The sequence below is a fragment of the Rattus rattus genome, chromosome 4, assembly GCF_011064425.1.
Source record: "Rattus rattus isolate New Zealand chromosome 4, Rrattus_CSIRO_v1, whole genome shotgun sequence".
NCBI classification, from domain to species: domain Eukaryota; kingdom Metazoa; phylum Chordata; class Mammalia; order Rodentia; family Muridae; genus Rattus; species Rattus rattus.
The window spans coordinates 84,864,094-84,889,078 of record NC_046157.1 but is presented as its reverse complement, the minus strand read 5'-3'; the positions used below and the strand labels follow the sequence as shown (position 1 = coordinate 84,889,078).

Here is a 24,985-nt window from a genome sequence, read left to right as displayed (position 1 = left end):
AAAGGTCTAAGAGCAGACCATTCACCAGTGAAGAAAAGGGGAACATGGGTGGGAAATTATTCAATCATTTATCCCCTCTCTGTAGGATTCTGAAGGGTGACTTCATCCAGCAGCAGATGGGATTCTGTTCTCAGACTTGACGCTCAGTGCTGAGGCTATGCCTGTGAGAACCACTACATGGATGTTTTCAGACTCTCCTTTTCTCCTTTTTTGGCAACTGTTCATTTGCCAGTAATGAAAATGGTTTGTGAGGCAAACCTTCCCACTTGAAACAGGCTTAGCTCCTGTAAAATTATCAAGAGTTGAAAATGCATGTCACACAGTCTACTGAGCATAGTAGCTTCACCCCAGCCCTAGGTCCAGGCCAGGTTACAGTACTGGCCGGTCCCCTCAGATCCTGCTGGCTGAGAGCTGTGGACGGCTGCTGTTGCCCAGCAAGCTGTGTCCTGCAAGCTTTGGGAAAGTCCCAGATGTAAGGCAGTCTCTGCTGGCGTGCAGCGCTTTCGTGCCGCCAGTGTAAGGGCGCACAGTCATGATTTGAACAGTGTAAGTCTGTGATGGGGGAATGTTCTTATGGGTATAATCTTTTTCCTGCAGTTCAAGATGTGACTAGTGATAATAGTTTCCAGGGTTGTATGAAGTGACAAATAATCTGGACGGATGTCACATGTCCATTACTTAGAGTCATGGTTCTATCTGCCTGGATTTCTCCCACAGATCTGTTATGGGTGCTGGGTGATGTAATACCTAGAATACCTGAAGAGTAGGACAGTTAAATGGAGATCCAACTTAACATGTGCTCATATGTATGAGAGCTGGCTGCAGGGGCTGGAGAGATGCCTCAGCCATTGATAATAGCATGTTCTTCCAGATGATAGGAGCTGTGCACATGGGGAGGTCAGAGAATGACTTACCTGAAGTCACTTCTCTCCTTCCGCCATGCTGGGCCCTGGCAAATCAAACTCAGGTTATAAGGTTTGGCAGCAAGTGCTCTTAGCCACAAAGCAATCTGACCCTCCTCACGTGAATGCATTGTAGACATACGTGTCTTTAAAATATTTGTTTCCCAAAGACTCATTCTTCAAAAAATTCACAGGCATTTTGTATCCATAACTGCGCACAGGAGAAGGGTGCATGCTGTGATTTATGTCCTTGGGTTAACTGTCTGCTTATGGGAGGTCAGTATCCTTTTAAGGACATAGAATTCAGAGTCCTGAGGATATGTCGGTCTCAGTATCTGTTAAAATTACAGATTACCAAGAAATCTATAATGCCGTAAAACATGACTCACACTGCCCAGTCACTAAAGATGGCCTCCCACATGATACAGACGCTAAACTTGGTGGACATGAATTTCAAGGCATCCATTGTGTCTGTGCTCAGAAAGGAGATACGATCCTATCAAGGAGCATATTCTATCCACATAATCTAGGTGAGATTACAGAGGGCGGAGGTGAAAAGGAGGCTCCAGGGAGGGGTGGGGAGAAATCTGGAGGCTCTGTGGTAGTGTCCAAGCAACACACAGAAGGGAACTCAGTGCTGAGATGTGGACCTCCCCAGGCTAGGGTGAGGTCCTAGCAGGTCCCAGAGTAGTACGCCCAGGAAAGAATAAACAAGGTAATTTTCAACATCCAAGACTGTGTGTGTGTGTGTGCGCGCATCTGTGTGTGTGTATGTGCATCTGTGTGTGTGTGTGTGAGAGAGAGAGAGAGAGAGAGAGACAGACAGACAGACACAGAGAGGGACAGTGACACAGACATAGAGACACAGAGAGAGACAAAGGTGGGGGGGAAGGGGAGGGAAGGAGAAAGTAGGGATCCTTTGTGTAGCCCTGGCTGTCTGGAGCTCACTCTGTAGACCAGGCTGACCTCAAACTCAGAGATCCACCTTTCTCTGCCTTCCAAATGTTAGAGTGCCACCACTGAGTGCACATGCCACCACTGCCTGGCTACGAAAATAAATTCTAAAGAGAAATTTGATTATCGTGGCTAAGCCATTGACAAATATTTATTTATAAAGGACCAGCTTCATATTCAGCAGAAAATGCCATTGATAGGCAAAACCCAAAGGAGAGGAAACGGTGGTTAATTCAGAGCCTGAGATCACTGCATCACCAGGCTCACAGTGGTAAGTTTACCATAGGTGTATGATACAGATATAGATAGATAGATAGATAGATAGATAGATAGATAGATAGATAGATAGATAGATAGATAGATAGATAGATAGATGCATATAGAGAAACTGGGGAAGAGCCTGGAACTCATGGACACGGGGGAAATTTTCCTGAACAGAACACCAATGGCTTCTGCTTTAAGATCAAGAATCGACAAATGGGACCTCATAAAACTGCAAAGCTTCTGTAAGGCAAAGGACACTGTCAATAGTACAAAACAGCAATCAACAGATTGGGAAAAGATCTTAACCAACCCTACATCCGATAGAGGGCTAATATCTAATATATACAAAGAATTCAAGAAGTTAGACTCCTGAGAGCCAAATAACCCTATTAAAAAATGGACTACAGAGCTAAACAAAGAATTCTCAACTGAGGAATATCACATGGCTGAGAAGCACCTAAAGAAATGTTCAACATCTTTAGTCATCAGGGAAATGCAAATCATTAACAACACCACCTCACACCAGTCAAAATGGCTAAGATCAAAAACTCAGGTGATAGCGATGCTGGTGAGGATGTGGAGGAAGGGGAACACTCCTCCATTGTTGGTGGGATTGCAAGCTGGTACAACTACTTTGGAAATCAGTCTGGAGGTTCCTCAGAAATTGGACATAGTACTGCCTGAGGACCCAGCTATACCTCTCCTGGGCATATACCCAAAAGATCCCCCAACATATAACAAGGACACATGCTCCACTATGTTCATAGCAGCCCTATTTATAATAGCCAGAAGCTGGAAAGAACCCAGATGCCCTTCAGCAGAGGAATGGATACAGAAAATGTGGTACATTTACACAGTGGAGTACTACTCAGCTATCAAAAACAATGACTTTATGAAATTCATAGGCAAATGGATGGAACTGGAAAATATCATCCTGAGTGAGGTAACCCAGTCACAAAAGAACACACAAAGTATGCACTCACTGATAAGTGATTATTAGCTCAATAATGAGTTTTAATGTTTATTATTTTTATTTTCCAATAGTGGCTAAGAGCAGAATCATCTATTTTCTAAATAAAAATCTTTGTCAAATCAGAAGCAATTAAAACACTTTGAACTACTCTCATTGTCATTTAGCCTAGCGACTGGCTGTCATTTTTCTTATCCAGTCAGATAATTAAGGGAAATTCCTCTACTTCATATCAGAAGCCATTAACACACTTTGAACTACTCTTGTGGTAGAATTAGATTGTCTTTCTCAGAATATTTTACCAAGTTTCTAATTTTAACAAGTTAAGAGAAATTAAGTGGTTATTTAACTAGCCATTAGGCTTAAATTATTGGTCTCACCATAATTTCTAGCGTATTTTTATACAATTAAATATTGCTTGTAAAAAATGAAGTCTTGTTTCAGACTGGTTTAATTACTGCCAGAAAAATATAACTTGCTTTTTTTTTTTTTTTTTTACAAATTAAGATTCCAAATTATTTAGTAAGAGTAGAAATCAAGGCCCAGTGAGATGGCTCAGCAGATAAAGGGCCTTGTTGCCAAGATCGACACCCTAAATTTAATCTCTGGAACACATGTGAAAGGAGAGAAGCAACTCCTGCAAGTGGCCCCTAACTTCCACATGTGCGCCCATACTCATAAACAAACAAACAAACAAATAAATAAATGTCAAACATGTTTTATTCACATTAGCATCTATGTATACATTACTGGCCAGGAACTGTAATCAGAACATGAGGCTTCTGGGTTTGGGTCACCTGGCTTTTATACTGGAAAAGAGGCCAAGAGAAGTAAAGGAAAACTTGGTGGTGAGGAAGGATGGAGTGGGAACAAGGACGTGTAGGACATGAAAGCGGGAAACTGTCCTGAGTGCGGGAAAGTTTTAGGGATAGCAGAGAGATGGGGAGAGGGGAAAGAGAAACACTGAAACACATTGCCCAAAATTATAATAATTAATCCCTTGTACGCAATTTTTAAAATAAAAATATACTTAAATTTTCGAGTACGCAGTCAACTTTCTTTTCACTGTAAGTCTCAGGAACATTTCTGATGAGCGCCCTTCTTCTCATGAATGCTCTGAGCATGAGCTGGCCACCCATGCATCTGAAGTACAGCAGCCAACCTTTGTTTCTTACTATCACCGAAGATCCCTTTACTTGTGTTGGTAGGCACTGACAGACATTTTAGGGGAATAAGAAGATGTGCAGTCTGTGTGCTCACATGGAGTAGTTGAACTAGCTACTAAGTTCCTTTCCTTCCTTGCTAGAGAAGACATGAACATTTAGAAGAGGTCATTCTGGAGCCCAGAACACAGTAGTCCTAGGCAGACCCAGAGCATAGTAAGTAAACAGAGCCAGAGGCATTGGGAATGCTCACAATGCGGACAGTAGAAAGTTCACCTTCAGCTAGCTGAGAAAAGTTAAAGACCCATGGAGAGCTGGGTGTGGTAGTGGAATGAGCCTTTAATCAGCACTCAGGAGGCAGAAGCAAGGAGGTCTTTGAATTCAGGGCCAGCCTTGACAAAAGTAGGCCAACCAGGTGACATTAAGAGTCCCTGACTTTTTTTTCTCCTCCTGGACCCTCCACTACCCTTTCCCCCACCTCCCATCTATGCAGATCCCCTAATGTACCCCTCCATTTCTCTTCAGAAAAGGGCAGGTCTCCCATGGATATCAAACAAATAGGGCATATCAAGTTTCACTATGACTAGGTACCTCTCCTCTCCTTGTATTAAGTCTGGACAAAGCAACCCAGTATGAGAAAAAATGGTTCCCCAAACAGTCAAGAGTGAGAGAGAGCTCCTGCTCCCACTATTAGGAGTCCTACACAGAAGACCAAGTTATACAACTGTAACAAGTGTTCAAAAGGCCCAGGTCAGTCCCATGCAGACTCTCTGGTTGGTGCTTTGGCCTCTGTGAGCCCCTCTGAGCACAGGTTAGTTGATTCTGTGGGTTTTCTTGTAGGGTCCTTCTCCCTTGTGGCTCCTACAATCCTTCATCCTCATCCTCCTCTTCCCCTCCCCTCCTCCTCTTCTTCCTCCTCCCCCTCTCCCTCCCCTCCTCAGGATTCCTTGAACTCTGCCTCATGTTTGGTAGGGAGACTCGGAATCTGTTCCCATCGGTTACTGGGTGAAACCTCTCTGATGACAACGGGGCTAGGCACCAGTCTGAGTATGGCAGAATATCGAGGGCAGGCTCCCTCTCACTGCTTGCATATCAAGCTGGACCAGCCATTGGTTGGCCACTCCCCCAATTTCTGTGCCACCCCAGTACATCTTGTAGGACAAACTGTATGTTGAAGGTTTTGTGACTGGTTTGGTGTCCCAGTCCCTCCACTAGAAATCTTTCCTGGTTACAGGAGATGGCCAGTTCAGGCTTGGGATCGCCCATTACTAGAGTCTTAGCTACGGTCACCCTCATAGATTCCTGGGAGTTTCCATTGCACTAGGTTTCTAGCTTATCCCAGAGATGCTCCCTGATTCTAGTTGTCTCTTCCTGTTCTCTCCCTCCATCTTCCCCACCTATTCCTCCTGCTCCATTCCTCCCCACCTCACTCCAGTCCCTGTTCTATTTCCCCTTTCCAGGGATATCCATCCAAGCATCCCCTGCCAGAGTCATCTTTGTTACATGGCTTTTTGGGGTACGTGGACCTTAGCACAGCTATCCTTTACTTTGCAGCTAATATGCTCTTAAAAGTGAGTGCATACCATGTTTGTCTTTCTGGAGACCCTGTCTTAATTTTTTTAAAATAAAAATAAAACCCAGTGATAAAATATAAATTTTTGCTTATTATAACAAATAGTTTGGGAGAATAGTACAAAATGTAGAGCTCATCAGTCTTTATTATTTTTGTTATGTTTCTGGTACTGGGTTTGCAAACTGTCATTTTAGAGAGTACTGCAGAGAGCATTGGCTGTGTATATGGGTGAACCATTGACTTACCGAGGAGTCTGTCAGAGACACATACTTCACCTGGGCCTTTGTTGGTATGAATATTCCTGATGTCTATAGTGGTTTCCATGGAGACACCACTTCCTCATCTAAATAAAATAAAATGTCTTTATAAGCCTTCTCCTAGTTCTCTATCTGTGTCCAGAGAAATGGATATGTGGCTCGTATTCTCCATACTGACTGAGTGTACCTTACACTGTGATAGAAATATTTTTATTTGAAAAATTGATGTATAAACATTTCCCTGACATTCTAACCATTTTCAAGGGAAAGTATGTTCATGGTGAAAACTGCTAGGTTTCTTTGGGGCAAGATATATCATCTTTTCAACCCCCTCCTAAGGTTTCTTCTTAAATGGCTCCCAGTTAAATTTAAATTTCTATATTTAGATAGGATTCTGTTTATATACCAACTACCAGTATCCAGGAAATCCAGTGGGAAAGCAGACACAGGAGGGGTTGAGAGTCCTTTCTATAGTCTGCTCATTCAGAGATGGTCTGAAGCTTATTTAGTTAGCAGAATGGTTTAAACATTCCTGCAGAGGCCCTTCAGCACAAATGCACCATTTAATTTCAAATAATGAAGATGGCAGTGTGGCTTGTTAAAGAGGAGCACTCAGGAGCCTGTGTCATTTTACTCCAAAGAAAGACCCGTGCTGGTGGAGGAGCAGAGCGGCTCCCACATGTAAATGTGTCTATAACACTGAAGATGGAGAGCTGCTTCTGTGCAGTCAGCACAGTCCGGTCACATTTGGAGGAGCTCACAGGCACATTTTTCTCACATGTGCTCCAGCATCTTGATTTTCTTCAGATGGACCTATTTTATGTTCCTTCCAACTAATCAAAATAAGAAACTGAGTTTGCCTTTGCCAAAAACTAGAACTATCGTTTTTCACATTCTTTTATTTTCCAGGTCATTTTCAAGTAAGATTATGTTTCTAGGGCTTCTGAATTCCTGAAAACTCTCAACTTTGCAGCTCTGAAGGCCCAGATGGACATTTCAAGGGATCAAGCTTTTCAGGGGGTGTGTTTTGCCTCGTGCATCCCAGATACAGTTCACTTTTGTGTGCGTGTAATTAGTGTGGAAAGAAATTAATGCCGTCCAGTATTATGATTTATGGACTGAATCCTTTAGCCACTGAAGACTTGCCAAAGCGAAAAGTATTTTTTTTCCTTTGGATATTAGAAACAGCTTCTGTTTTTGTTGATCTTTAAAGTACTGAATGGGCCTATTTCACATCATACCAGCATGGGAGCTCAGATTAATAATATACTTATTCAACCAGTGATACTGAGCAAAACCATTGCACACATGGGTAGGAAGGATAAAATTTCATAAAATTATTTTCAGGTGTATTAATGTATTTTTGGAAGCCACATACGATTTCTCTTTTGCATGAAGGAGATCAAGGAGTTCTGTTTATTGTATCTATTACAGGTGGGCTTATAAGCTAATTTAATTGCATTTTTGGATATCTTAAAACTCAGGGAGCTTTGCTTTAAAAAGCAGGAACATGATTGCTGGGTTAGCCCCGGGTTTTTATTGGAGGAGGTTTGCCTCTCTTGAGACATTGTGATTGTACTATTTATAATTGATATTTCTGAGGCAATTTCCTGCGTTTCCTTTGTTGTAGTTACAGCAAGCTGCAGAAGTCTCTCAGCTTCGGGGAGCAAGAGTGATCTCTGCTGAAGATCTTCTGTTCTTGATGAGAAAAGATAAGGTACCATAGAACAGTTTTATTGCATTAATGTGAGGCCTGATGCTTAATTGAGTCTACATAAGGAAACGATGGGCCCTTGTTAGAGCTGTCAAATGAGAATCCTAACCATTGAAGCAATGGTTAGCCTTCGTGATTTACACAACATGAAGTAACTCCAGTTGTTTGTCTTATACACCCTGAACAGATTTCTTATGCAAAAATTGCATTAAGTTACTCTTCCCTTCCCCTGTTCTTGTTAGACCCTACTATTTCCCCTCTCATTTCCCTGGCACCAGCTTTGCCAGGGAAATGCTTATAATAATAACTATATATATTATTTGTATAATATATATAATGCTTATAATACTAATCTTATAAAAGCTGTCCCTCTGGTAGCATACCCATTCTCCTCTCAGTTTGCATCTAAATACTAGTATAATTCAGACTTTCGCAGAACCATTTTTAACTTGAAATACAAAGTATATTCTCTTCACTAACTTATAAAAATAAGCAAAATAATGCAAGTAATTTAAAAACTACTATCTCTAGTTTTATAATAAAAACTCTGAACTCTGGCTATTAAGATATTAAAGCTGATTGATTTTTTTATGTTTATTTTTGTCCTAATTTCCTTGAGTAGGACCATGACCTTGGTTGACTAAATTCTATGCTACTTTACCTGTTTTAATCAGCCAACTATTGATATGAAGAATATGTAATGGAAAAGAAAAGAATTCACTACCAAGAAGCTTGCAGTCTGCTTGAGGCAATCTATGTGATATGCTTGAAGCATTTAAGATATGGAAAATGTTATAGTTTGGATGACAGACGGGAAAAGAGAGTCAATATAGGGAAAGGTTATATGAAAGGAGAGGCTGCTGAGGCCTTTTGTAGCGTAGACCAAAGGCCAGGAACCTGACAGGATCCATCCATGTTTTTTCTGATGGCTCTGGGCATGGCTAGGAAAGCACACTTTCTGGAGACAGCAAGGGAATTGCCTCTTTGTTCTGCACTTGGAGGTCCTTAAGGGGAAGCAGGCATGAGGACCTGCAGTGGTGCTGTGCCCAGGGAGTCCTGAAGACTGCTGCCAGAAAGCAGGGCCCTTGAGTAAGGCTCGTCCTTATGGGGACAGCTGGGAAACAGGCTGCTTAGCTCATCCCACTTCATCCTGTCAGGGTTTTCACTGGCAGACATAGAGACATACACTCAGTCCGTATTGGTATTCCTTCCTCTTGTAGGAAGGGAAGCCATTTAAATCGTACAGAAACATCAGGAATGTATGCCATTTGATGGTGCATTTCTAGTGTCCAGGACTCTTAGCAGAATATTTTGACCAAACAACAACATACTGGTAACAGAATAGTTGGTAGTTTTCTCATCTTTCTCAAATAATTTTATTCATATTCTGAAGTATTCCAAAAAGAATGTAAAGTAGCTTATATAAGAAAAATAATAAGCAGAATAAAACTAAAATAACGGTGGAGTGAAAGCAAAGAGAAAAGGAAAAGCTGATCACACCGTGGGATGCACCATGACCGACAATAGCAGTTGGAGTCTGTAGTCAGGGGTTCCTACCACCTGCTGGGCTTTACACACTGTGGAAAGCAGCCTCCCTGGTCTCTCATGAGTGAGACAGTAGGCACGTGAGGTGGGGATATTGAAAATATTGTGTGGTATTCTCTTAGAAATCCAAGGCCTGAAGGTTGTGAGCCAGAGCTAATCCGTTCTAGGGCGAGTACAGAATAAGCTACCAGGCCCTAGTTGCTTAAAGGTGAGTGCTACTCGCATCCTCTTCTAAATCCCAGAAGGCCACCATCAGGACCTAGCTGTCCTTCGCAGGTTTTAAGTTACCTGAGGACAAATTTCTCAGGTTATAGGTACTTTCCATAACTACCTATGAAAAGATTTGGGCCAGGGATGGGAGTGCAACCCATTATTTTATAGCACCGGGTAGACAGAGGCAACAAGATCACAAGTTCAAGTGCACCCTGGGCTACACAGCAAAGTTTTGTCTCAGAAATTAAACATAAAGATGGATTGTTGAAAACTCTCAGTCTAGATGTTTTTAAGTCTATTTTACATAATTTTTGCCTCCAAATATATACAAAATTCCAAAGCATAAGTACACTTGGCTCACCAAAGGCAATATGGTATTTATTGGAATCATCAAAAGGAATTTAAGATGTTTTTTAAAATAAACAAAACACTGTTATTTTGACTCTGGCAGGCCGGGATGGACTCATGTGGAAACTCATTTCTGTTACTGCAGGGCCGCAGTTTCCACTTAGACCATCAGGCTCATAACAGTTGTGTTTCCTCAGTCTGTTGAATTGAATCCTTAGAGCAATTCTTTATCAGTGAAGAAGAAATGTATTCTAAACCTTACTTTATATTTCAATAGAAAAAACTTAGAAGACTTCTAAAGTACATGTTCATCCGAGACTACAAGTCAAAGATCATCAAAGGCATTGACGAGGATGACCTCCTGGAAGGTAAGTAGGCAAGCCGCTCACCTGAAGCGGGGAGCACCAGCACCACAGGCCGTGTCAGGGAGGGCTAACCGTGTGTTGTCACTACACTCTGGCAGTGACTCAAGGACTTCCTTGTTGGCAAATTAGCCTTGTCATTTTATCTTCTGGAACCTCATAGGGTGGGCGTAAGACTCTCAGGTCCACTTTTCTGTGTTGTGCACTGCTTTCTGCCAGGTCTAGCACAGTATCAAGGTTCAGCACAGAGAGAGGCAGGCCTTAAGAACCGAGAACTCTGCAGACTCCTTGAGGAAGTTATTTGGAGCAGGACATGTGGAAGTTCATACCTAGGACCTTATTTAAAAAGAAGTGGCAGTCCTGGCAACAAACTGAAGGCTGGAAGATCCATTAAGCAAAAGACTGGCCAGTTTGATGTTTCACAGAGGAGACAGAGGGCTAAGAACAGCCCTCTTGCAGCCACAGCAAACAAAGGGGTCAGCATTAGCACACTACAATGTGGAGCATTTTATTGCCAAGAATGTTATGAAAACAGCAGCTCAGGGGCCAAGAGCACCTCCTGCTGCTGCAGAGGGCCTGAGTTTGGTTCCCAGCATTCATAACCCCAGATCCAGGGAATCCAAGGCCTCTGGCCTCCAAGGCCACCTGTGCTCACATGCACATACCCACATGCAGACACATGCAGACACACGCAAACCTACATATAAACCAAATCTTTAAAACCAAAACAGTAGCACGGCCAGCTTGCTGTCACTGGAGATTCGTAGCCATGCTTGGTACTGAGAGTCAGAGTGGCCAGAAGCTGCGGGAAGGTGGAGACCTGCAAGCCAAAGGCAGAGCGAAGCTGGAGGTAGACGACAGTGCACAGTGAGCCCGCAGCCTGGAGGGCAAGGACACCACAGGCTCTCACTGGAAAGGTCTGGTGGCCCAGTCGAGCCACTGCACTGAACAAAGAAGCAACCGAGAGAGAGAAGCCTACCAAAAGGAAGAAGTGTTTGCCGAAGTTACTGCGGCATAGCAGTTTAAATGGCCAGTGCCAACAAAAACAAAACTCTAAACATGCAGAGGTATAGGTAGACATGATCTATAAAAAGACAAGAAAGGTAGACAACAGAAATTGCCTACTGGAATCCAGATGTTGGATTTAGCATGCAGAAAACTTCAAAGTAACTATTGTATCATATTCAAATAAATAAAGGAAATTGTATTCAGAAAGGAACAGGTAAGTATGAAAACCATGCCTCACAAAATGCACAGTATCAAGAAACATATATTTTTAAAAATTATAATAATGGAGTTTAAATGTGCATATGCTCAGAAGATGGCCCTGAGCCTGATGACCCAAGTTCAACTACTGGGCCCCCATGGAAAGAGAGAACAGACTTGTGCCAGTTGTCCTCTAACAAACATGCCATGGCATGTGCACACACATGCACGCGCGCGCACGCGCGCACACACACACACACACACACACACACACACACACACACACACACACACTCTTACTTAATTACTCAAGAACAGTAAGCAAGATGAAAGCTAGCACAACAGAAACTTTGAATTGGCAGAAGACCCAATGAAATTACATTTAAGATTATATAATCTAAAGAATGATGAAAAATAAGAAAGTAGACAGTACTTAAGGAGTGTACACTCCTAATACATCAGGGCAGTGTATCAGAAGAGAAGGCGTGTACACTCCACTAATACATCAGGGTAATGTATCAGACAGGAAGGAGTGTAGACTACACTAATATATCAGTGTAATATATCAGAAGAGAAGGAGGGGGAGGGTAGGAGAAAGAGAGGGAAGCAATCAGAAAGAATATTCAAAGAAATATTGAATGAAATTTTATCAGATTCAAGAAAATTGTAAATACTTGTCCAGGTACCTTAACAAACTAACAAACTCCATTAGGACAAACTCAAAATTATCTATACTGTTACACATTGTGATATAGACAATTATTTATGAGAGCCCTCAGAGGGTATCTGTGGACCTTTGGGAAGTTGTTAGATCAGAAAGGGAGAATCTTTATAGACAGGATCAGTGTACTTCTAAAAAGAAACACCAAGACCTCGCATCCTACCATTCATAGAGGCCTTTACTAGATCCAAGCCATACATTGACTCGGGATGACCCAGCCTGTAGGATCAGAGAAGTAAACGTCTGCTGTTTTAACCTCCCAGTCTGCAGTGTATCTTACAGCAGCTTACACTGACCAAGAAAACCCAGGAAACTTGCAGTGAAAGGTTGGAGTCTTCCTTCCCCAGAATCAAGAAGACGAGGAGAGTAGTCACTGGTTCCTCTTCTGTGTGGTATTGGATGAAAGGTTTTAGCATGATATTAGGCAGAAAAAAAAGTGCAAACGTTAGAGTAAAAAAGATCACATGAATGTATTTGACTTAGGAAAGGCAGCATAAAGCTAAGTCCAATTTAAAATCCTCTCTATAGCTTCAAATTATCTTAATGCAGTAAAAACTGTTGCAGTTAGTGGACACATTCGTGAATTTTTAAGATACAAGATAAAAATGTAAACAAAACAAATAGGTAGACTTTCCTTATACTCAAGACAAACAACCCAAAGCCACATGAGGAAGATCTGTATAACAGCAACACGGAAGGTAAACAACTTACAATAAAATCTACCACTGACTTGCAAGATTTCTACACAGAAACTCCAAATCACTGTTGAGAGAGAGAGAGAGAGAGAGAGAGAGAGAGAGAGAGAGAGAGAGAGAGAGAGAGAGAGAACTGAGAAGTAGAAAAGCAGCCAGCCAGCATCCATGACTAAAACAATCGGCAGTTATGGTGATAGCCAGCCTCACCTGGAGCTTTTTATTGAAATGAACAGACTGACTCTATCATTCATGTGGAGATGTCAGATGCTAAAGAAAAAGGATCCATTTTTTATTGTACTTGACCCAGAAGAGTCAGAACCATCTCAGCAAAACTGCTGTAAATCACCATAGTACACACAAGATATGGTAGACAGAAGGACAGACATATGCTAGTCAGTGGATGATCAGGACTGAGAGCACAAGTGAGGTTGGCTGAGAAGCTCAGTGATGCTTGACAGGGCTTGCAGAGCAGTCCATATGGAATGAACCACCCCTTCAACTAGAGACATTGTGATACCTAGAAATCTACACAGAATAGAAATTATTTGATCTCTCTGTACTTCAATATGCCAACCCCCCAAAGAACAGACAAAAGAACAAAAAAAACCTAAGTAAAGATTATTAGGAACTCACTGTAAGAGAACAAAATTCAAATCTTCTTTCCATTTTTGCTATATCTTTATTTACTTGTTTTCTGTATGCATGTATGGGGTGTATCCCATGGTGTGTTCATGGTGAGTGTATAGAAGACAGAAGATAGTTTTCAGGCATAGTTTCTGGGTCCTGCAGTTGAACTTAGGTCATCAGGTGTGACAGCAGGCATTTTAACCTACTGAGCCACCTCTCTGGCCAGAACTTACATATATAACTTTGTCAAGGAATTTGTAACCTAAATGTTTAAAGAACTCTTCAATTCCATAATAAAGACAATAATGCAGCAACTTAAAAGTGAGCAAACTATAAGAGCTATCCTTGTAGCAGAACTAAACCACTAGCTACAAGATGCTAGGAAAGATGACCAGTAGCCTGGGCAAATGCAAATCAGAGCCACAATAGCAGGCTCTCCTACCTACCAGGATGTCTGACTAGACAGATGAAGGCAAATGCTGCCGAGGGCGTGGGAGACCTAGCTTGTGTTGCTAGGAGGAAGATAAAATGGTGCATGCACTTCAGAAAACGTCCCAGAATTTTCTCAAAAAAATTAACAAAGTGAACCAGACACTCAACACCCAGTAAAGCCAAATAAAGAGAGATGTTCACACACAGAAAAACTTCATCTAAACATGAAAAGCAGCCTGTTTTATAACAGAAAGCTAGAGCCAACCCAATATCTGCCAACACATAAAGACATAAATAAATAATTTTTTGTATTTTGTATTAATGTAAAAAGTATTTTGGGTGATAAAGTGGAATTGCCTACTGTCATGCTCATATGTGGATGAAGGAGAAGGTACCTACCACCAAGACCACAGAGCTCACATTGACAAGAAGCAAGAGAAGAAGAACAGACAGTAGTGTTTGCCTGGAGCTGGAAACAGTGTTGTACTGGGAAATCATCTAAAATACTCTGTCAAACCTAAGGTTGCTGTATGTCATCTGCAGAAGTTACTGTGCTCCTAGACCGAGCTATTAAACTAAAACCAAAAGGAAAAACTCACACACACACACACACACACACACACACACACACACACACACCCCTCATAATGTTTAAACAAATTTACGATTTTCCATGGGCTTCACCTCTAGAATCCTCCAACACTGACTCCATTGGCTTCTGGCTTCAGCCTGTCTAAAGAGTTAGCTGCTATTCTAAGATCTATGTCCAGACTCCACCCTGAAATTCTATCAATGTCTTAGCAATCCCTTGTTTAATGCTGCATAATTTAGGCAAAGATGGACTTAAATTTTACTCCTATCTTCATTAAAGGTAAAAAACCATGATATAAATTAGTAGGTACATAATTATGAAAAAGTTTTCTATAATTATTTTTACTATAAGCACATTTTCAATCTAAAGATTTATTAATATACTTATAACAAGCAGATCATCATAGAATGCTTAGTCATCTTTATTTGGTATAACTATCACTATTCAAATGAAAACTATTTTAGTTCTTTCTCACCCCCCCCCAAGTCTTACTGATATCCTATGTATTAATCTGTATTGGCCGCTAACTGCAACATTTAACAATTCCTTATCATCCCTTGCGGTGACTTTCTGAGTTATAGTTTGCTTTTAAATCGACTAGGGTTGAAGCTCATGTTACCATGCCAGGTCCCTTAGCTTATTTCTACCTCCATACAACTAAACAAATAATGTTAATGCATCTTCTGATAGTTTTGTCTTGTGTGTGGATATGTGTACATGTGTGTGTTGAGTACAGATACCTGCGTGTGTGGTCAAAAGACAACCTTGAGTATCAGTCCTTTCCCTATTCCAGCTTATTCACTAGCCTCAGACTAGGTGATCAGTGCATTTCTGGAAGCTCTTCTGCCTCAGACTCCCATCTCCTGGAGCACTGTGATTTCAGATGCTCACACTACTGTCCCCAGCTTCTGTGTAGGTTCTGGGGACCTAAATTCAGGCCATCAGGCTTGTGTGATGAGCACCTTACCCACACGGCCATATCCCTAGCCCTTATAGTTTTACCTTAAAGGAAAGAATAAAGCCTTGACTTCAAGGAGTATAGCAGAAAGTAGTGGAGGAGGACACTTGATGTCACATGTGCACATCTATCCAGGCAGTCACACCAGCACATGTGTGCATAGCACACCATGTACACATACAATTCATACCCCCAAAAGGAAAGAAAAGCAGAACTTTAAATAATGGAAAATGAAAATGGAAAAGCAATACTAGGATAGAAATGATAGGTTTATCATCATGAATGGCTTAATTTAAAAAAAAAAAGAAAAAGAAATAAAGATCGCAAATGTCATCAAAAAGATAAGTGGGAAGGTCACAAAACCTGGTGCCCTGTAAGTATTTGGTGGATGTGTATATAAATGTGAAGAAACCAAGATAATACTAGCATTACTCATAGAATTCTGTATTAAAACACCTAAAAGAATAAAGAAGATTATATAGTTTGTTACAGTGGTTCTCACCCTGCGGGTCACAACCCCTTGCAGGGGTGAATGACCCATCCAAAGGGGTTGCATATCTGATATCCTCATGTGAGATATTTATACTACAATTCATAACAGTGGCAAAATTATGTTATGAAGTACCAACAAAATGACTTTATTGTTTGTGGGCACTACCACGTGAGGAATGCTATTAAAGGGTCACAGCATTAGGTAGGTTGAGAACCACTGGTTTAGTTTAACACACCTGTAACAGCTAAATAATAAACTACCAAAATGTCAGAGTATGTGTGCTTAGATCGTATTTCCTTAGAGTGGAGTGTCAATGGTAACTTTTGTTTTTTCACTATGTCCACAGAATTTTTTTAAGTGAAATTGGTGAGACAGTTCACTTTTACACTTACACTAAGAGTGGATCGCTCGTAGGGTTCATTTCACTAATCTTTGCTTACGTTAATAACCCCCATCTTAACTACTTAGGAAGCATATTACTAAATATGTAGGATCAACATAAACACCCTAAAACTGTTATGAACGCCACAGTCCTTTGCATACTCACCTGCAAGGAAGATATTCCTTGGAATTAAGATAGGGGACATTTTATTAATATTGACTACAGGAATGGATTAAATTAGGAGTAAATACAACAAGAAAGAACAACAGAATTGAAACATATTAAATGCATCAGTTCAACCAAAATTTCTGAATTCATGGTACTTTGGGTATAATTCCAAAAATGACTTCTTGGGATCATAGGAAATATCATAGCGTCCCTACGGAGCAATGCCCATATGCAGCTTGAGAAGGGATGAAATCAAAGAGTAAGTATATATATCACTCCTGTGGTCTCACTGAGGACTTTGTGTATTGGTGACTGACACAAGCTAAGAAGTCCAAGAACAGAATCCAAGACACAAATATTCAAGGTCTGACACAGTCCAGTGTAACAGGAAAACGTAGGTATTAGTGGTGACGTACATGTATCTTCAAGACACAATATGGAACATAAAACATTTACTATATACAAAGCAAATTCTGGATGCATAAATACAAAGAAACAAAAGGAAGGAAACAGTAAATCTGAAAAGAAAATTTGAAGATTGACAGTTTCCACTCTGTGGAGGTAGAGAGAAGTCAGACAGAAGGTAAAATAACAATATAACACTTTTAAATTACGAAAAGATGCTCTGCAGTGGTCAGGCAGACAGCAACGGGGTGATAGGAAGAGTCCTTGTTAGCAGGATAGACAGTGAGGGGAAACGAAAGGCTCCCAGGGCGGCTGGCAGACATGAGAAGATGCTGGAGTTCCCTGTTGGCTGTGGTGTTCACTGGACAGTAGTTCACTTTAGAGTCATTGACTTTTCCCTGGAGTTGTGAGGAGAAATGTGGAGAAAACAAGTTCAGAATTTATCTGACAAAACTTGAAGCACCTACAACATTTCCCTCCTGGAAACATGGACCCCAAGAACAGAACAACCTAGGAATGGGTTGCCACTTGCAGCATTTCCCCGGTGCAGACACTGACACAAGGTGTCTGCCGTCATCAGGATGGACTGGAAACAGTGTTAGTGCACACTATGGGGTACAGATGGCTATGCAGGCCTTCCCGAAGAATCAGATCTTTTTTGTCCTCAATGAGGAAACTTGAGCAGGACAGGAGAGGATTAAAAAAAAAAATCTCTCTTCATAAATAAAGGCTATGAGCTTATTTTTAAAGGAAATTGAATAAAATACATATATAAAGAAACAGTATGAATATGTGAGGACAGAGAAGTGTCTGGTGTTCACATGCAGGAGAACATTCTGAGTTGTATCTTAAGTTGGGGATTGGTGGATAATATAAAGAGAGGGAAGAAAAGGGAGGAGAGAGAAAGGCAGCGAGGGAGAAAGCAGTCCGTGTAGTATTTTTGGTATGTGTGTATTTTCTGTCCTCCCCGTGTGCACGCGCACGTGCACACACACACACACACACATTGGTGTTGGGGATTGGACCCAGAGTCTTGCACATGCACCACACCCACACTGTCACTCAGCCTCATCTCTAGCCCTGACTGTGATCATGCGTCCATTAAATTTCCATTTCAGAGGACTACGGCTTGAGAGAATAGAGCCCTCATTCTGTGGATGCTGACATCCCTAGATGCTGAAGTACTTGTCATCCTAATGGCTTACCAGAAATTGTCAATTTTGAAAGACATGTATTCAAGTATTTTTCATTAATTACATTTCTTAATAAGTTTCCATTGTATTTGTTTTGGTTATCTGGAGTCTACAGAAGAACGGCCCCCTTAGTCTTCCTCTTTTAATCAGATAATACTCCACGCTGTCCTGTGTGGCAGTTTGGTCATGGACTGTGTTTTTACCACTAGGAGCTGTCAGCCTACCTCCTTTGCTTGCAGTAACCCAGCACACCCTCTCCTGCTTGTGTTTTGCTTCTCTTGTAAAGGTCTACGGAACAGTGCTCTTTGCCAAGCCTGAGAGCCCCTCTTCCTTTCATAAGGGTCTCGGTCAGGCCTTTCACACTCACTATGGTGATTGATAAGCTGGTTTGACTGTCCTTTTTATTGTGTGATACTGGTGATTGGTTTCTGTGTGTACTTTAGAGAAGTTTCTCTGTAGAGGTGGCTCTGAGTGACTTTGACACTGTGTGCTGTGTGTGGTTGGCGCTGATGGACCCTGCTCAGCGAGCGCATTTGTTCTTTGTCTCTTCCTCATGAAGAAAAACTGAGTGGCAGCAGCGGTACAAACAAGAGACAAAAGATTGCTCAGGACTTGATCAACTCTATTGACCAGACAGGAGAGCTTCTGGCAATGTTTGAAGACAACGAACTCGATGATGTTAAACAGGAAAGAATGGAGGTATGGCACATCCATGTGTTTCCTAGGGGTCCCCTGCCCAGCACTGTGCTCTCACTTCTTGTCCAGTGTCCTTGACTGTAGCCTATAGAGCCCATGTCAGACCCTTTGTCTGCAGCGCACTCGGGAGCAAGCCCCAGGAAGGGAGGAAGTTGCCTCCACACGTGAGTCTGAGAAACATGCTGTGTTTTGATACTGTGTTTTCTCCTTTGGAAATGACGAGCATTCCTTACACTGGATCTGACGTTTGCTGATGCACTTTACTCCATTCAGACCACGTTAGATTAAATATTTACTTAATTCTTTTTTGTTCCAAATTATCCAGTTGTCTCTGGGGCAAAGGTAATTCTCAGAGCTCTTGCCTTGGCACAGCGAGTGAAGAGCAGCCTTCCAGCCTGCTTTGGCAGCCTGCGGCTAGCCTCTCCCACTAAGGTGCTGTCCAGGGAAGGGGTATGCTTTATGTCACTGTCACAGAACACAGGGGACATTTGCCTTCCCTACACATGTTCTCACGATGAATATAAAAACTGTATGTCTTGTGTTTACTTTAGCTATCTAGACTTTCAATCAATTATACTCCAGGAGAAAAATGAACGTACTGATTGACTTCACTTGAGCGCCTTCCAGCACACACGGTAGTCTTCTTAGTTCTTACTGCAGCATTCTACCTCCACATTCAAAGAGGAATCTCAGTTTCCCCCTCTCTTTAAATTGGGCAAGAGGTAATTCCAAAATTCCAAAGAGTTTCTAAATGTCTATTGCATTGTGGTCCCTATGCATGCCACACTGGGTAATTATTTCATTAAATTTTGGGAGGAGCCCAGTTGACATGTATGCACTGTAACTTTTAGCAACATTCTTTAAGAATTATCATGCCTCGCTCCTGAACTGGGACATGAAGGCCGTGGTCTCTGAGGTGTCACTTGCCTTAGAACAGTATGGTTACCTTGCTTCGAGGCAACTGCAAATAGTTTTACTTCAACTTAGCCATAGGCCAAAAAGTTGTCTAAAGCAGATGATAAGCATATATTTCTGATGCCATTATGTCCTCTGCAGGACAGGACACTGTGTAGGGCATGGTTTCACTTATGGTGGTGCTTGGGGAGGAAGCGTTTGTACTTAGTCTTTAATGTTTCATCTCATGAGATGTGCATGGAGGGATCCCATAGGAGGCCTCTACAAAATTATACATAAAAAATTCCACTGGGGCAGATCTCCGCTAAACAAGTCAGTCCACAGTTGAGGAAGAGAATCAAGGTGCTGAAATACCAGGCTCGGAATAACAGAGTAGACTGGGAACAATGCTGAAACAGTAAAACCAGTCAGGTCTCCAGAAGCAGGAGCAGCCCCAGTGCTCGCACATCTGAACCACACTGTCCGGTATTGTCTTATACACTACACAGTGTCAGCGAGGGAATGAAATATCAGCAAAAGCTGGCAAGGACACGTAGAGTAGAAGGCAGCTTTATCTGTACAGCATGCCCGAAGTTGACAGTTTCTTTAAGTCCGCAACATCCTAGAATTCTCTTCTGCCAAGATGACAAGTAGTTTCCATATTTTACTCATCCACATGGCATAGTTGAAATGAATAAAAAATGATAGACTTGTAGACATAACTGCAGACAGTACAAGGAGAGAGGGAACCATTAAGACCAGAGGCCTTGCCTGCTTCTAATTTGACAGGTTATAGTTTCAAGAGTAAACCGCAGCTGTGGCAGTCCATATGAAACCACTTTGGACTCACAGACTGCAATCTCTGGCTTTTAAAGTGCAGTCGAATAATCAGCCTCGGCATCATTCCGTGATTTAATTTTCCTCTAAGCATCACTTATGCTTGCAGAAACTGTGCTCTACCTTCTCTCCTAGAATGAAAGAAATGGTGTCCTCCCCCTCCCTCCTCCTCCAGCCTCCTCCTCCCTCCCTCCTTCCCTCTTTCCCTCTCTCTTAGTTGTTCTCATATAAATGAAGTGTTGAAGAGCAAGGTTTTACAAACATGAAGACTCACTTGGGACCCTCACTGCTTCTGAAAACATATGGGTGGGTGTAAGCATGTTCTTAAGCAAGTATGTGTAAGCATGTTCTTTGCTGTGGTTTTTGCTGATAATATGTGTGCTCCTGGCTCTGAGTTCCTTAGAATCTATTTCATTGCCATTAAGTATAATGGGACCAAAAACAAGAAAACTGACTGAAATTTTACATTAATTTTACCTCGACAGTCCACCTTCATCGTAGTTAACCATTTCAAAACATTTGTTCTCTTGACCCAAATTCCCAACAGTTGACTCTCTGTGTAGCAGAGAGAAATCATTATTGATCTTTGATGTTCCCTTCAACTAATAGATGGATGGATGGATGAATGGATGGATGGATGGATGGATGGATGGATGGATGGATGATGAATGGATGATGGATGGAGGGGTAGGGGATGGATGGATGGATGGATGGATGGATGGATGGATGGGTGGATGGATGGATGGATGGGTCGATGGATGATGGATGGATGGATGGATGGGTGGGTGGATGGGTCGATGGATGATGGATGGATGGATAGATGATGGATGGATGGATGAGTGGATGGATGGAGAAATAGATATTCCTCTGAGTTGTTTTAGTGTGTTAGAGAAATGAAGCACAAAGGGGGGATATCAAGCACAGTGCCCTTTCCAGATGGCCACTTCTAAGTAAGGCAGATGTGTTTGAGTATTGGCAGTGATTTCTGTATTGAATTTTTTTCATTCCAGTTAGGTAGGTGTGACTAAGCAAACCAGAAGCCAGGGAGGAGTCCCTAAAAGCTAGAGAAGCCATCTGACAGGGAGGGCTCTACATGGGGAGGATTCTAAGAAGCTCAAATTTGTCATTGGTCAAGTCGGTCACTCTGTGACATTGACTCAAGTGAGAGCTACCTCCAATCTAATCTACAAATAGGTAAGGGTACACAGGAGAGCTGCGAACAGAGCTTGCCAGAGTGAACACACTATGGCTGGGTTGGGGTTTGGACTATCCCTTGTGACTATATATCTGCTTTAATCCAATAGGATATACTTAAAAATCAGGGTCGTATTCATAAAATATAAGGCAGCTTAAAGGTTTTTAAATAAGCTTTAAGTTAAATTTGAGATCTCGGGTGGCTACCTCATTTTTTTTAAGGAGAAATTAACTGTCCATAGGTTTTACAGGAAGCAGTGTCTCATGAAGCTGAATAAGGTGAGAAATCCATTGCCTCAGCCAAGCAGGCCCAGAGCTTCCCAGGAGCTTCTCCAGGAGCTTCCCCTGGGCTGTAGTTTCTATAGACAAGACGACCGGAAGCCTCACTAAGGAGCCAGAGAGAGTTCAGAGGCTTTCTGTCTTCTGTTTGTAAAGTGTATTCTTTCTAATAGTCCACAGCATGATTTGTTTTAATTATAAATGGAAATAAATTTCCTCTAAAACTAAGAGTCCGTAAACATCTCTAATAAAACCTAACATAAAAGACAAAAGATTGGCGTGGGTAAGATAAGCATTTACAAAGACAATTAAACCCCCAATTAAAACAATATTTTAAAAAACACCACAAAGATGCTTTAAAATGGCAATGGATTTGGGTTTGGCAGTGAAGATAGATGAGGGTTGTGACTCCAAAGTCAACAGTTTGCCTTGCATATGTCAAAGCTTTGGGTTCAGCCTTTAGCATGTCAGAGAGACGGAGACTGCAATATAGAAATCTGTGTTTCTAGTCTGTATGAATAAGTGCATGCATGTTTATGTGTGCATATATATGTATTGTGTTTATATCCATTTATTACATTTGTAGGACTAGAAATCTATTTTACTTGATATTTTAAAGAACACTCTGCAGTACATGAGACAGATCCAGTTGTTAGCATTGTAGGAAAGGGGACTGAGGGAGAAAAGTTTCATAACGATGGAACAATGGAAGAATGTTAGTAAAAGGTGCCTCTAACAATGAAGATGCGGTCGGTAGAAAATGCCCATCTTCCACTCCAGTGCCTTCAGGTGGAGCAGTAGTGCAGAGGACGCCAGCCAGAGACATGCAGACATAACCAGTTGATTTGGATGAAGAAAAAATTGTAATAAATATCTAAGTTTATCTGACATTCATATGGATATGAGCATACTAACAGAGTTCTTTCCATTCAATTTCAGAATCCCAACTCTTGCCACTTTCATTTGCCAGAGTTCAGGGAACACTAACCAATAAAGGAAACCCTTGCTAGAGTCAGGGGTTAAAAATTACCATATTGTATAGGGAATGTCAACTTTTTGTTTAGGTAAACCTCGATATTCAAATTTAAAAGCATCAAAACTAATAAAGGTAGACATTGATTAAAAAGCACTAGTACCTCCTAGTAACTGTCAGAACATGGGTGAGTACAGACAGTCAGCACGTGCTCCAAGAAAATGTTATGTGCAACAGGCTTCATGTCAGCAAGAAGACAGAGAGAGATGCGAAGTGTCCCAAATGCGGGGGGCAGGAAGGACAGCATCCTGTGATCCTAGATGTGGACACTCAGCCTTGTAACTGCCCCACTCACTTCCAGTGTGATTCATCAAATTAATGCAATTGCCTGTGGTCTTGGTAAGAACACCACTAGGAATTGTAAGACCTTGATAAGATAACATTGAATTTGCCTTACATGATAAAAAGAATATAAAACTATAAAGGTTTTATTAAAGAAAAGCAGAAGACAGAATTCAGTTTGCCCTGCCAGGTATGTTAACATTTCCTTACTCCCCTAAGTCCTAAATGTGTGACACAGGTCAGGGATCATGACACAAGTGCCAAAATGGGTCATTATCTGGAGTAAAACATTCCAGGTGTCTCTTGACTTTATAGGTGCATTTTAATAAAGAATCCCAAGGAATACTGTATAATTTTCTATAAAATAAGAACTTTAAAAAATAGAGTAATTAAATATCAATTTAAAAAATAGAGTAATTAAATATCAATTTAAAAAATAGAGTAATTAAATATCAATTTGAGTGTGTAAAAGGATTTTTTTAGGCTTTTGTTTTTCAAACAGGCTTTCTGAAAGATTCTGCTGCTCATGATGTCAAGAGGTACACTGGCACGTCGAAGGGGAGAGATTGCTGTCTTGGAATACAGTTATCGCATGGAAGCAAAACCTTAGGGCCTTCTCTTCTGAGACTCTGCAAGGGTGTTTTCAATGCTCATATATAATGTGAATTTTTCAAAAGAAATAGACTCTATTAAAAGTTTTCTGTAAAGATGCTATGATTTTAATATGGAAGAAATATAAATCACAAAAGGAGTGACTTAAATTTTGTTATTGGTGCTATATCTGTCAAATGAATCTGGGGCTGAGGCCAGTGTGATGGCTAGACAGGTAATCATGCCTGCTGCCTCTTCCAGGGGATGATGGACTCCAGAGTTGTCCTCTGCCCTCCACATGCACAGTGTAGCACATGAATGAACATATACATATATAATGATAATAACAATTAATAATAATAATATAATAATAATGTAAAATCTAAGTTTTCAATGAAATGCCTGGGCTGAAGTAAAGGCTCTGGGTCAGTACCACTCCCAGTGTCTCCTGCCTCTTTTCTAAGTCCTCCAGGAGCAAAATGGCCAGCAGCAGCCTTGAGACTGAAAGTGTGCATCTTCTGTTTGCTAACAGCGTCAGAAGGCATGTAGCAGTAACAAGGGTCCTTCATCTTGGTGAAAGAATACTTTCTAGTGTGGACTTGGACAGGGACAGGCTGTTCCTTCTCCTTCCCCCACCTCACAGAGGAGACACAGTCAGGTGTCAGGTACAGACAGAAGCCAGCACTTCCCCCACTACAAGCTTCACATCGTGCAGGGCTCGCGCGCTTGTGCAGGCCTTGCTGCCTGCTGGGCTGACTTCTGCATCAATGTTTGCTAAGCACATAACTGATTGCACTGTTCAATTACAATTTTTAGAACCAATATTTTCTGTCTCAAGTAATTCTAATTTGTTTTTTTAATGAAATGCTTCTCTTAGAGATCAGTCCACCAACTTGTTTATAAAACACCTTGGCAGAGAAGAGTTTTAAAATATCATTGAATTTAAGATTGCCACAGGATTTACCACTAATTTACATTTAGTGTTTATAGTTCTCAGATTGTGGTTGCTGTAATAACCAGCATATTTTTGCCTCGAATATTT

The 24,985-nt window shown here is 41.4% G+C and overlaps 1 protein-coding gene across 3 annotated transcripts in view; it reads left to right on the top strand.

Annotated features, from left to right (window-relative positions):
• Positions 1-24,985, top strand: part of Supt3h (SPT3 homolog, SAGA and STAGA complex component) — a 326,190-nt gene that overhangs the window by 203,305 nt on the left and 97,900 nt on the right. For all 3 annotated transcript variants that reach the window (XM_032900679.1, XM_032900680.1, XM_032900678.1), the window contains exons 4-6: positions 7,714-7,800; positions 10,181-10,271; positions 18,697-18,836. In XM_032900679.1, coding sequence (XP_032756570.1) covers positions 7,714-7,800; positions 10,181-10,271; positions 18,697-18,836 — 318 coding nt within the window. The remainder of the gene's footprint in view (positions 1-7,713; positions 7,801-10,180; positions 10,272-18,696; positions 18,837-24,985) is intronic.